The following is a 13,305-nucleotide window of genomic DNA, read 5'->3' on the forward strand; positions in this document are numbered from 1 at the left end:
TTCCCTTTGCTTATTTTGTTTATTTTCTGTCTTCCTCCACTAGATAGTAACCTTCTTGGGGCCAGAAACTTTTATCTGTTTTGTTCACTGATGTACCCCTGCACGTGGAACAGTGTCTGGCACATAGTAGGCCATCAATATCTATTTGCTGAATGAATGAATAGTAAACACATATGTTCTATCTCTATAATATGCCGAAAAAGAAGATGACTTTTTTGTTGTGATAAATAAGAATGGATTTGTTTGATAGAGAATTAAGAACTTGCTGGTCACGTCACTTGAAGATCTAGAGGAGACTGTGGAATCTTTGTTTTTAGGTTTTTAAACATAAACCAGGTGACCACCGGATGTTTATGATTAGTGGGTACATGTAGATGTGTGACCCTTTCCAGCAGTATTTAGAACGACCTTTAATCTGCACTTGCCTCACACGTCTCTGTGCCTTCCTCTGGCTATTAGTGGGGCTCCTGGCTGCCCCCACTGAGCCCATCCTCACCTGTTACCGGCTTATCTCACTTTGGGCTTCAGCTGGACCTGAGTTCAACCACTCTGGTTTGGAGCATTTCATCTGTGGCCTTTGTTTGCGGGAAGATCACCTGCCCAGAAAGTGACCAAAATAGCCTTTTCCTTTACACCCAGCAGCTGGGCTTCTACCAGCGGCCCCCCCGGGGCACACATACATATAAACATACCTCATGCCCTCATGAGAACTCTACGCATGCTCTAACGTGACAGCTAAAAAGTCAAGTTATCTGGAGTCTGTTTTGCATACCTCATGGTGAAATAAATGGCAGTGTAAAAACTTAGGGTCAGGATGGCCTTTGTTGCTGGCATGGCTTTTGCCTAAGAATCTGATGAATAATTATTTTAAAGACATTTATAAGTGGTGGTAATGTCTGGATGATATTTTGTTTCAAAAGAATTGACTATAGCCTTAGTAGTTTCAATATCAAGCTGAGAGACTGTGAGGGGTCTGTTAAAATCACACTTAAATAGGGCTGCTAGATTCAGCAAAGAAAAATACAAGATAACCAGTTAAATTTGAATTTCAGATAAACAACAAATAACGTTTTAGTATAAGTACGTTCCAGTGGGAATCCTGTATTTTATCTAACAATGTACATTTAAATAGCCAACGGTTCTATCAGTGAAATAACTTGGTTGGGTTTATTGTGAATGATTAATGTTAAGATGCCACAGGGACTTCCCTGGTGGTCCAGTGGTAAAGAATATGCCTTCCAATGCAGGGGACGCAGGTTCGATCCCTGATCGGGGAGCTAAGTGCCCCCCACATGCTGCAGGGCAACTAAGCCCACACACCACAACTACTGAGCTCGTGAGCCTGAACAAGAGATCTCGCGTGCTGCAACTAAGACCCGACACAGCCAAAAAATAAAAAAATTTTTTAAAAAGATGCCACAAAGGTTAAGAGTTAGAAATTCTTGTTTGCTGGTTGATGACATAATGTAACAGACTGTTTTAATCTGACTAAAATCTCTGTACTGAGAAAGGTATGAGTAATGAGATGCTGGCCTGGAGCAGAAAGAAGACACCTGTCAGTGTGCTTCTTCCCTGACCCTGACCATCTGGAAGAGCGCTGAGGAGCTCAGATTCAAATGCATTTCCCCCCAGCACAAAGTCAAATCAAACCACTGTTAGTACTTGAAGCCTCCAATTTATTTATCCTAGATCTTTCCAAGGATGTCTTAGTCAGCTTGGGCTGCTATAACAGAACATCATAGACTGGGTGGCTTAAATGACAGAAACTTCTTCCTCACAGTTCTGGAGGCTGGGAAGTCCAAGGTCAAATTGCTGGATGATTCAATTCCTGGTGAGGGGCTTTTTCTGGTTAGCACACAGATGCCTTCTTTCTGTATCCTCACATGACAGAGAGAGAGAGAGAGATCATCTCTCTTATGTCTCTTTGTATTTATAAAGGCACTAATCCCATTCATGAGGGCTCCACCCTCTTGACCTAATTACCTCCCAAAGACCCTACCTCCAAATACTGTCACATTGGAGATGAGGATTTCAACATATAAATCTTGGGAGAATGCAAACATTCAGTCCATGGCAATAGAGATTTGAATAAAACTACGAGTGTATATCTAGAAAGGTCTTGGATGTTACAAAACATCATTTCTGATAGTTGAGTGAATTATGGGTAGACACACCCAGGCATCCTCCCCAGGTGGAAGAAAAGGGCGTGCTTCTCTGAAATCTGGTTAAATTCTCCACAGACAGGTTTTATTTTAAGAAACTAATAAAAGTAATATGATTCTACCTTTCAGAGCTGTTTATTACTTGGATTTTCAGTTCGGGTGATTGCACTCTAGTAAATTAGCTGACTGAGAGTCCAAAGATTATATCTGCATCCAGACAGTCCATTCATCATGCTTAGCATTTGGACTTTAACACAGCTTTCCCACATATTTGCCAAAATGCCACCGAAGTATTCACAGAAAGCTCCCTGTTTTGATCTACCTAATGCCTTAAATATGATCTATCAGTGGCTCTAGGTTTAGGTTTATTGAAATATCTGAAAGCTTCATATAACCACTTTCTTAGTTCATAAATACTTATTGATTTTAATTTTGCACCAAAAAGGGAATGGACTTCAGTAGTTCAATATGTACTTACTCAAGAAAGCAATGCAAAGTGGTGGTATTATCAAGGTATAATCATGTAGGAATGAAAAAAACCTTTAAATATTACCCAATATTTAGTTGTACGGCCAATACAAAGTTCAAATTATATGTGTAACCCACATCTTCACGCTCTCCACATCATTTTGCAAATAGGCAAGTTATTCAGTCAGATTATCCAATTTTGGAAAAGCATAATTTAAATTTTAATTGATGAAACTACCAAAATGTGATAACTGAGATCCCCCCAAAAATCCAATTACATAAAATTCAGGTTTGCATGATTGGAAGGTGAATAAAACTCCAGGCCAAAAGAGCACAGCTAATTGTCTGGGAGGTCCAGATGGGGATGCGGGATCCAAGTCTACCCCAAAGCCATCTGTGGTGTGCCATCACCTGCTGACCTAGTCCTTTTTGACCACCTGGTCCCTAGATGTGCTGTGTCTCACTGGGCAGTAAGTAATTCCTGTAATTCTAGGCAATTGGTGCTCTTTCAGTCTCACATATCCAGAAGTATTGGGCCTGAATAAAATGGCTATAGAGACCCACCCTCTGTCTCCCTAGGTGTGGACACAGGGCTGCCTACCCTTTCTGTACCAATTTGTCTTTAATTATATCTCAATAAAATGAATAAAATCGAAGAAATTTAAAAATAAATAAAATAAAATATGACATTAAGATTGTCAAATGCTGTTTTTCCAAAAGTAATTTTAACTTTGGATTTTCTTTTTTGCTTTCTATTCTTTGCGGGGATGCTTGGACATAATGAATTGGTCTCAGGAGTTTCCTCCATGGACAGTTCTTGGTCTCCACCTGCTGTGGCCTCTACCTCCCTATCAGAAACTCGACCTTTTTTTACTGCATCGAGCATCTTTTCTCAGACTGATCAAAGTGCCACGGACATAATTTCCCTTGACCAGACAGTACTAATCCCACGGCTAACCATCCCCACTGATGATTATTCTGCCATCAGCCAATTGGCTCAGGAAATTTCACGTTTACCTGCATCTTCAGAAGACAGCAGGTTGAGTATCAGCAGTCAAGATACAGTCGGAGACTTAGACGGGACGGATCTCGCCAGTACTCACGCATCCTCTGAGGTACTGGGATTCAGTGGGTATGTTTCCACCCTGGATCATTTCTTGGAGAACATCACTCCTGGCCCAGCTTTGCAGTACATCACCACCAGCGCCATGACCGTCGCCACCAGGGGCCGAGAGCTGGTGGTGTTCTTCAGTCTGCGAGTGGCCAACATGCCCTTCTCCACTGACCTGTTCAACAAGAGCTCGCTGGAGTACCAAGCTCTGGAGCAGCAATTCACACAGCTGGTGAGTGGATACCACATACAGCTATCTGTGTGTCTCCTTTCTTTCTTTATTTTTTTTGCTATTATTTTATAATATAATCCCTGGCTGTCTTGAGCAATGCTAGGTAGAAGAGACAAGCCTCTGAGATAGCTGTTGCCGATGGCATTCAACTAGAGCGTTGAGATGGATTCAGATCCAATGGGCCACTGCCGCCCAGCGTCCTGGGAACAAACTTATTTTTAAGACCTTTTCATTATAGTTCCTCCCGATTTAGTTTTCCCAGGAATAATACATAGCCACTCACGGACTGAACTTGGAATTTATAAACAATATGAGTGGACTTTCCCTAAGTTATAATGCCACATGCTGTTTTCCAGCCATCTGAATAAAGGGTTCAAGGCTAGAAAAGTCCAGCACAAGTGAGGCCGAGAGTTCAAGTGTAAGAAATCTTTTTTTTTAGTTCCCCTTAAATTCTCATAAAACTAAAAAAAAAAAAACAAAAAACTGACTAAATGGCTTAGCATCCCAAGCCCTAACACAGAAAGTGAGAAGACAATCATGGTGGCATATAACCCTGATTTATGAAACACCCCCCAAACTCACATGTACTAGAAATACATACACAGTGAAAACTGCTGAACTATGAACCTCTACACAGTCACGGCTAATGAAATTCAAGTACACAATGCATAGCACAAAGATTACAGAATTTTTGAAAATAAGAGGGAAAATATTTGTAAGCTACATATAAGTTAAATCATTAGCAAATTAAAACCACATAAACACCAATGCTTCAGGTGAACTCTAAAGTAAGACTTTGTGCTATTCCCCCCTCCCCCAAATGAGGTGAGTAGATATTGGGACAATCTCAAGGAACAGAGTCCCAGGGTACCAAACCCAGGTGTATTAACTAGGGTACATGCTGGGCTGCCATAACGAAAAGATCAAGAATACAGTAACTTAAGTAGAGTACAAGCGTATTTCTCTTTCACTGGGTGGGTGCAACAGCTCTGCTCTATGACGTCATTCAGGGACTCACAATCCCTTCATCTTATAACTCTGCCAACCCCAAGGGTGTTTCCTCACTCATGCAGCCAAAGCTGGGTCACCAGTACATCCCTGTTTCCACTGTGAGAAGGGGAAAGAGAGGAAGCCCAGGGCAAGCAATTTCCTAAGCAAGTGATGCCAAAGTTGCCCACATCTCTTACACTCATATTCCATTGGTGGGAACTGGTCACGTGACCACAGCTTGCTGCAAGGGAGGCTGGGAAATGTGGTCTCTAGCTGGGCAGCCTCTTTCCCGTGAAGAAGAGGAGAATGATTTGGGAGAAAGGAGCAGCTAGTTGTCTGCACACTAGCTGAGGACAGGGAATTCCCACCAGGGGCCAAAGCAATGCTAAGACATAGAGACTGAGCCTAGTCAAAGTAGGTGGGAGAAAACAGGAGAGAGCGGTTCCACACTTTGTATAAAATTTCATTTTATTTTCACAATGACCTTGTGCGGGGGGGGCGGTTACTGGAAGGGGTACCAACATGTGGGTCTGGGTCAGTGTCAAAATTCTGGTGGGGTGGGGACAGGGGCAAAGGAAAAGCAGGTCTGGGCCAAGCCTGGGAGATTGTAGTTTGCATCTGTGCCCTCTCTGGGTTCGTGGGTGTTGGTTCATGAAGGAGAGGGCTCACTTTCAAGGCCGGAAACAAAGTAGACATCACTGAGTTTCAGACATTTCTGAAAAGTGATCTCAAAGATGGTCGTGGGGACCTCCCTGGTGGCCCAGTGGTTAAGACTGTGCGCTTCCACTTCAGGGGGCACAGGTTCCCTGGTCGGGGAACTAAGATCCCACATACCATGCAGCGCAGCCAAAAAAAAAAAAAGGATGGCTGTGGCTTACAAGAGACAGGTGTGGGAACATAAAGCACAATCCTCTGGGGCATCATTTTGAGATTATTAAATTATAACTTGGGAAAGGTCCTTAGGGAACAACTTTTCTTCTCCCTCACAATTCAGGTGAGAGCACTGAGGTACTACAGTAGTTAAGTGGCTTGATGAGGTCACACCGCTGGCTAGCAACAGTCACGGGACTGACACCTAGTCTTCTGAGAGCCAAGTTCTCTACTCTTTCCACTTCACCACATTTGTGTTGATAGGAAGCGTCCTGCACAGACAGACGAGCTGATGTTTCAGCTGTTGTTTATTTCAATACGTCATTTCAAATTGGTTGCTTCCAAATGGATGTCCTATTGACCAGGCATAGGTCAGTCTGCTCCTGGGCTCAGTTTGGAACACGTTTTTATTTACTTGGATTTTTTTTTTTAAATAACTGACCCTGGCATCCCTTCTTGGCTGATAGCATTGACCTGGGTTTTTTGGTCAATCCTCTGTTCTCACAATTCATCATGAAGAAAATCACTGCCCATCCATCTCAGTACTCAGGAAAGTGGAAATATGGGACATAATCACTGCAAATAGATCATTCAATAGTGGTGTTCTGGTCTCACGTTCAATCCAAACACAAACACAAAAAAAGAATTGAGGGCTTCCCTGGTGGCGCAGTGGTTGAGAGTCCGCCTGCCGATGCAGGGGACGCGGGTTCGTGCCCCGGTCCGGGAGGATCCCACATGCCGCGGAGCTGCTGGGCCCGTGAGCCATGGCTGCTTAGCCTGCGCGTCCGGAGCCTGTGCTCCGCAGCGGGAGAGGCCACAACAGGGAGAGGCCCACGTACGGCAAAAAAAAAAAAAAAAATCAGTGTCAAAAAAGGAACTGAAATTTATGCCTCAGATAATGAAATGTGAGTACAAACGGAGTGAGCGGCATCTGAGCACTTAGAACACCGTTAAGAGTAAACCCTCTTTTATTTTTGCAGCTGGTTCCATATCTACGATCCAATCTCACAGGTTTTAAGCAACTTGAAATACTTAACTTCAGAAATGGGAGTGTGATCGTGAATAGCAAAATGAAGTTTGCCAAATCAGTGCCATATAACCTCACAAAGGCTGTGCGAGGGGTCTTGGAGGATTTTCGTTCTGCGGCCGCACAGCAGCTTGATCTGGAAATAGATAGCTACTCTCTCGATGTCGAAGCAGGTAAAAGAATCCAACCCAGAAAACTGTGGGGGTGTTTTGGTTTTGTTTGCTTAAGCATGCAGTTCAACGGTTGAGGCCACAAGAATCAGTTTAAAACTGCACTTGACAGAATAACTTTTCAGAAGCTATGAATCAACGTAGTAGAAAGGTAGGGTCCTAAGACATGCAGGTTAAAGTTTTCCTACATCAAAAGAGCAAAGAGCAAGTATACCTCTTGCTTCACAATCTGGGCTCTATAGTTTCCCCACAGAACAAAATTTTGCTGTGCTTAAGAGATTTTTTTTTTAACATAATCCACAGCCAAGCTAATTTATATCTTGCCGGAGGTCAAAAGCACTTTCTCAGTGAACTGCAACCACCTAAGAAACCTTCCAGTCCTCTTCGTAGCACAATTCGGGATGAAACTGAGACAGTTTCCCGAGGAAAGAAAAATAATCATTAGGCTGAAACTCAAACTTGGAAGAAAGCCACTTCACCATCACCCAAGAGAAAATCATGTCCCTTCCCATTTGTATACCCTAGATCAGCTTCCACTTGTGCAGCTTAAAACAAAGCAGTTAGATGTGAAAAAAAACTTAAAGATACAGGGGCTGAGCCCGAAGCTACAAAATAGAAAGCAAACATTTGTTCTGATAATAAAGCATAGTGTATGTACCAATATAACCAGCTATGCCCAAATTGGGAACTGTTTCCACCATTAGCTTCAAAATTCTGTTTTCTAACCAACTGAAGAAAATTTTTTAATTCTCTGCATGGCAAGGGGGCAAGGCTCCAAATCTACTGGAAAAGCCATCGGGTCTTGTTCAGAACAAACTTCCTAATTGGCTGTGAATTAGTGAGGTGGATAGTGAACATCCTCCCTGGCTTCCTGGGGACTAACAATGAAGGCATAGGGAAAGGCCTCAGGCAAAATGCAAACAAAAAGGCTCAGTTGGGAGACACTTCTCTTTGATGGAGCAGAGCCTTGAGCAACTTTAAGAAAATTGCCTCCTACCTCAGTAAATAGGATTATTAAAAAGACAGACAGCCTGAAGGCACTGAGCCTGGGAATGCTTACCTTTGAACACAAGCAGCTAAGCAAGCCCTCCCGACCCCTAAGAAATCAAAGACCTCCTAAATGCTAGTAAGATACCGCCTCTTCCCCTGAAAACTACCAGGGGATCCCTGCCAGTAAGATCAGAAGACCAATTCTTTTCAGTCAATTGAAAACAGGAACATATATAGGGAGAACTTAGCATAAGAGAGACAAGGGCCCGACTCCCTCCTTTTTTTCCTCCCCGGGGAGCTGGGGTGCCTCTTAGATAGAGGGCAGGAAGCTGGTAATGTATTTGCCAGGGATGTGTAAGGGACCCTGGGGACGCTGGAAGGAAGCACAGCAGAAAACCATGACCTTGGAGGGCTATGGTCCTGAACATGAATCCTGTGTTCTAATGATGCCAAAAACTCTGCCTCTGTGCACCAGTGTGGAATTGGGTGAAGTAGAAAAGAATAGTTTTATTGCTTTGCCAGGCAAAGGGGGACACAGCAGGCTCATGCCCTCAAAACTGTGTGGCCCAACCTGGTTGGGGGGGGGTGGATTTGGTGAGGAGTTTTATAGCACTGGTTAAAGGGCAGGGTTGCTGATAAAGATCACGGTGTGTACAGGGGCTGCATTCCTTTAATCTGGCCTCAGGTGGTCTCTTGATGAGTTTCTCAAGGTTATCAACTATGATCTTTCCCAGAAGGAAGAATGCTAACGTCTTCCATTTGTTGGGGGTTTCAGTTCTGCAGAAGAGCTGAAAGAAATTGTTATGTGTATCCCTTGAGGCGGAACCAGGACCTGCCCCAAGGCTGCACTATTGTTTCTTGACTATTCCTCCCTTATCCCACCATCCCCTCACTTCCCTGATTAGTGTCTGTTTGAACCTGCCCTTTGGAACTCAGGGAAGGTCATGGAGGCTGGAGTGTATTCCCTACAAACAAGAGAGAGGGGCACAGAAAGGCTTCCGTGCCCAGGAGCCTTACAGGGTCCTGTTAAGTTTCACTAACAGCAGGACTCCATCTCCACAACTGGAAAATGGAGGTAGTAAGAGCTGTGAGGATTAACCAACACTTAGCATAACATTCAACACACGGTAGTTGACTAATAAAAGTTAGTGATTAATATTGTAACATCGTCATTAGCAACTTGACTAATAATCTGTGATCTGAGGAGGGTACCAGTGGGAACAATGACAGTACCATGACAAGGTATTTGTGTGGAGGTTCAACTGAAATTATTTCACTAATTTCTCACAACCAGTTGTGGCTATGTAGCTTTTCCTCTAAGAAGCCAATAGCAATAGAAATGAGATGGTGCTAACGTGGGTTCCAGTCCCTACTGGAGCCAAATTTACACTGATTAATGGTAGAGCAAGAGGGGGGGCCAGAGAGCGCTGGGCCACCTGGGACATTACCTTACTCTACTTATTTCTTGATACTTGGAGAATTCAGAAAAATCTGAATTTTTAATACATTGGAACTCATAGAATTATTGAATGACTGGATGGATGGATGGATGGATAGATGGACGAGGTCTGCCAAGAATGGCTGTCGTGAGCCAGCCAGGACATAGTAATGCCTAAACGAAAGGGTTGGAGGACAGCAGAATTAGAAAGCCAAACATGGATTTTATAAAAGTTAAAAATAAATAGCAAAGAACTTTATGGATTCCTCTATATAAATCAAAACGGATAAATCTAATATCCAAAAGCGCTCCTAGTTATCGTGAAAAGCCACTGTGCCATCTTCCAACGGACAGGGAGCTGGAGAAGGTGGGAGGAGGCAGGGCTTCCTCCCTCGCAGCTGGTTTAGTTACTTCACAAAAGGCACAGGGAAGATTCACCCATGTAGCCAGCAAGCAGCTGATGATGGATTGAACCTTACCATCTTCTACACGGGTAACCCAAAAGAGTCAGCATTCAGCCACCACGGTGATAACCAGCGAACATATGAAAGTCCCTGCCCAAAGGAACTTGCCCTGTGGCCAAGGGTGGTCACTTTACAATGATGCTGGAATCAAAGCTATGCCTTTTCCCTTCAAAGACCTTCTAATGAGCACTTTCTGATATGCTACTCTTAGTTGCAAATTTCTGTGAGTTTGGGAATCACCAGGGAGGGATCCCATAAAGAAGAAAGCACTGAGTTTTCCTTTAAATCCCATTTCATTGAAGCCTGAGGCCTGATTAGTACAGAGAAAATATGGGGATAGAGATGCATGTAGAGAATTCTGGTCTCCCTGGCTGATCTCAGGCAGTGAAGAGGCCTGTGGTTGTTGGTGGTATGAGGGCTGGGCAGCTGCAGCCGCCATGAAGACAACCAGCGTCGTTAAAGAAACAGTGACTCAGTGACATTTGTTAAAGATGCCAAGGGAGACTTTATTCCGGGGGCCCATCTCTACGGATGTAGGGACCACGGCAATGGAGTCTCACGGTGCAGGAGAGAGATTGGACTCAGCTCTGGGCACAGCACACGCAAGTGGGAATTTATAGCCAAGGAGCAGAATGGGTCAGTGGATGGAATATTACTAAGAAGGAATATCAGGGGTGAGAGGGGATTCTGGCTAAAATGACCTAAAAGGATTCTTGCAGAAGCAAGGCCAGGTGATCAGACACCACCTGGGAGAGAGCAGAGGACGAGGAACCTGATGATCAGATATATGGAGGATGGGAGGTTCTGGCCAAACCTACTTAACAGCTTTCGTGCTAAAATTGGACAGTGAAGAGACAAACACAGAAGCCCAAGAGTTGAGGCCGAGTTGGAAATTTTAGGGGAGCCTGAGTTAGGGTCTGGTCAAGGAGAAAAGCTTTGTCAGCACTAGAGCTGGAGAGGCAGGACACCAGCCACAAAAGTTTTGGTGGCAGTGGCCCGAGCTACCTTTGGAGGGTGGTGGCTGCCGAAGAGAGGGAAGTAGCCACCCAAGACAGAGAGGTACTCGGGGACCCACCCAGATGCAGACTCACGAATGCTCCCACTTTCGTTCTCCCACTTTTCACAGCCCTTCCCTGTTCACAGCCTACAACCATTGCTTCTGCACAGAGTTCATTAATTTCTTACTTCTATGAATCTGCACATCTTATAAAGCTTCTTGAAACGTAAAATGCCGATCATAAAAAAAACCACCTGTATACTTAGACTATAGTAAAGTGTTTCTAGCCTCAGTTCTCCTGTACAATTTTAGTTTGGGGAAATATGTACAAAATTAGTATTTTGATTATAGAAGAAATGGGTGTCTGGATTTTAAAACAAATTAAGGGAAAATATGCATATGATTTTCAGTAGTTTTCTTCTTATTCCTTTGATCTAGAAGACGACAGCTACTTTGCTTCTAGTTTTTCAGCATGAGTGGCTGGTCCAGATTTTCTCCTCATGGTGGTGTATTTGAGTGTAAGCTGTCATGGTGATTGACAGGCAAGCTGATTAAAACATCCTTCTAGTACATCCAACCAGTGCACCCAACTGCTCACGCTGCCTCTCAGGTCCCTGGACCCCAAGCACTTCAGCGTCCTAGAGAACAAGGACTCAAACCCCAATACACGCGGCCTCTGGCTCTGTTGCCGGCATGGTCTTTTCTAGTGTCTAAGGCTCAGCGGATGCTCAGCAGTGCCCATCCCCCAGCATGTAGTAAGAGAGGTCACAGGGTCAGGGCACCGACCATCAAAATCCCAGATAACACCCGAAGCCCATTTTAGCCAATACAAGAAGCCTCGCTGATTCGGGTTTGTTCATGTAAGTATTGGCTTGAACTTACTGGAGAAAACTCTCCTTGAAAGAGGATCAGAAAGGGAAATACTGTACATCCGGAATAAATACCTAGCTTGTCTACGGGAGAGAAGCCCAAGAATCTTTCCTTGGAAAATGGGGAATGTGTCCTATCATTTCAACCTTTTCCCAACCAGGATGGCCAAATACAGCAACACTAAGTTACGGAGTGTCTTACCTCTTTGCACTTTTCTTACCACTTTCTTGGAAGAAACAGACTAAAATTAGGGCTACACAGCACTGGAGGGTCTCCCGCCTCAGGTGCACTGTCCCCCAGCCCGGGAGCCGCCAGCCTGCCTCCTCCAAACCCCAAAATGTGAAAAGCATGAATGTCATACGAATAGATAGTGAGCATATGCCACAGTCTTATTTGACTCATTAATAAGGAAATTGTTAGATGACAAATCTGGTTTAAAGAGGATATGGAAACAGGGATCTTATATAAACAGAGAACAAAAGCAAATGATGAAATCTAAATACAAAACAGAAAATACAATCATTGTATCTTATCCACTTTCTCTATGATAGCTTCTAACTTTATAGAGTTGTAAAATGCCATAATCAATAGTAAATGGTAGGTCAAACCAAGTTACCTCCTTCTAGGAGTCAGCAAAGTGTTTCTTGAAAGGCCAGATGGTGAATATTTTAGGTCTTACGAGACAAAAGGCAAAATTGAGGATATTATGTTGGTGCATATATAACCACTTGAAAATGTAAAAATCCAGCTGGCCGGCTGTAAAAATGCAGGCAGATAGCCGGGTTGGCCCACAATGATCCCTGTTTACCAGGCAACTTGTCATCCAGTTTTCTCCTTATTTCCAAATGTTGGGGGATTTTTCTTAAACCATCAAAGGTTTCCCAGCCTCTTGCTCTCTCCAGCCCTTCTCTTGCTGTTACAGAAAAGTCAGACAAGTAAATGACAATGCAAAAACGATGTGGGACTCTGTTCATTCATCCCTTCAGGAAGCACTTAGGACCGTCTGCCTAGAGCCAGGCGCTATTCTAGACACCGGACCCAAAGGTGGATGGAGCCCATCTCTGCCCCAAGGAGCAAAAGGTCTAACAAGAGAGACAGAAGTATGTACCAAAAAAGTCAGAGATTCTCTAAACACTATAGTCAGGATATGAACAGAAATGTTAGGAAGCACAGAGCAGGGAACAATTCCCTCTCCCCAGGTGAGAGAATGTCACCGCAGCCTTCCTAGACAGACAGCCATAGGGGCTGGGCCTTGTAGAATGGTGGTGGGCCCAGGCAAGGGAGGGTAAGGAAGGGCTATTCCAGAAAGGGCAGGAGGAAAACGCAGACATTTCTGGAAGTGGCGGGGTACTTCTTCCACTGTGAGAGCAGCTTTGGGTACTAAGCAAGGAGTAAAGATGCTCAGAATGGAGGGAAGGGAAAGCCAGGCTGAGGCAGTGTTACCCGAAAACTGGGTTCCCCTCTTGATGGGTGTCGAACCAAAAGACACAAGCAGGCCAAAGAGCTGGAGAAGGAA

At 44.1% G+C, this 13,305-nt stretch overlaps 1 protein-coding gene across 1 annotated transcript in view; it reads left to right on the forward strand.

The window, feature by feature from the left end:
• Positions 1-13,305, forward strand: part of IMPG1 (interphotoreceptor matrix proteoglycan 1) — a gene marked incomplete at its 5' end in the record, with an annotated part of 72,117 nt that overhangs the window by 39,543 nt on the left and 19,269 nt on the right. The window contains 2 exons of the mRNA XM_024731860.1: positions 3,445-3,973; positions 6,814-7,033. Of these exons, the coding sequence (XP_024587628.1) occupies positions 3,445-3,973; positions 6,814-7,033 (749 nt within the window). The remainder of the gene's footprint in view (positions 1-3,444; positions 3,974-6,813; positions 7,034-13,305) is intronic.

Source organism: Neophocaena asiaeorientalis, unplaced genomic scaffold, assembly GCF_003031525.2.
Source record: "Neophocaena asiaeorientalis asiaeorientalis breed wild unplaced genomic scaffold, Neophocaena_asiaeorientalis_V1.1 scaffold450, whole genome shotgun sequence".
Taxonomy (NCBI): domain Eukaryota; kingdom Metazoa; phylum Chordata; class Mammalia; order Artiodactyla; family Phocoenidae; genus Neophocaena; species Neophocaena asiaeorientalis.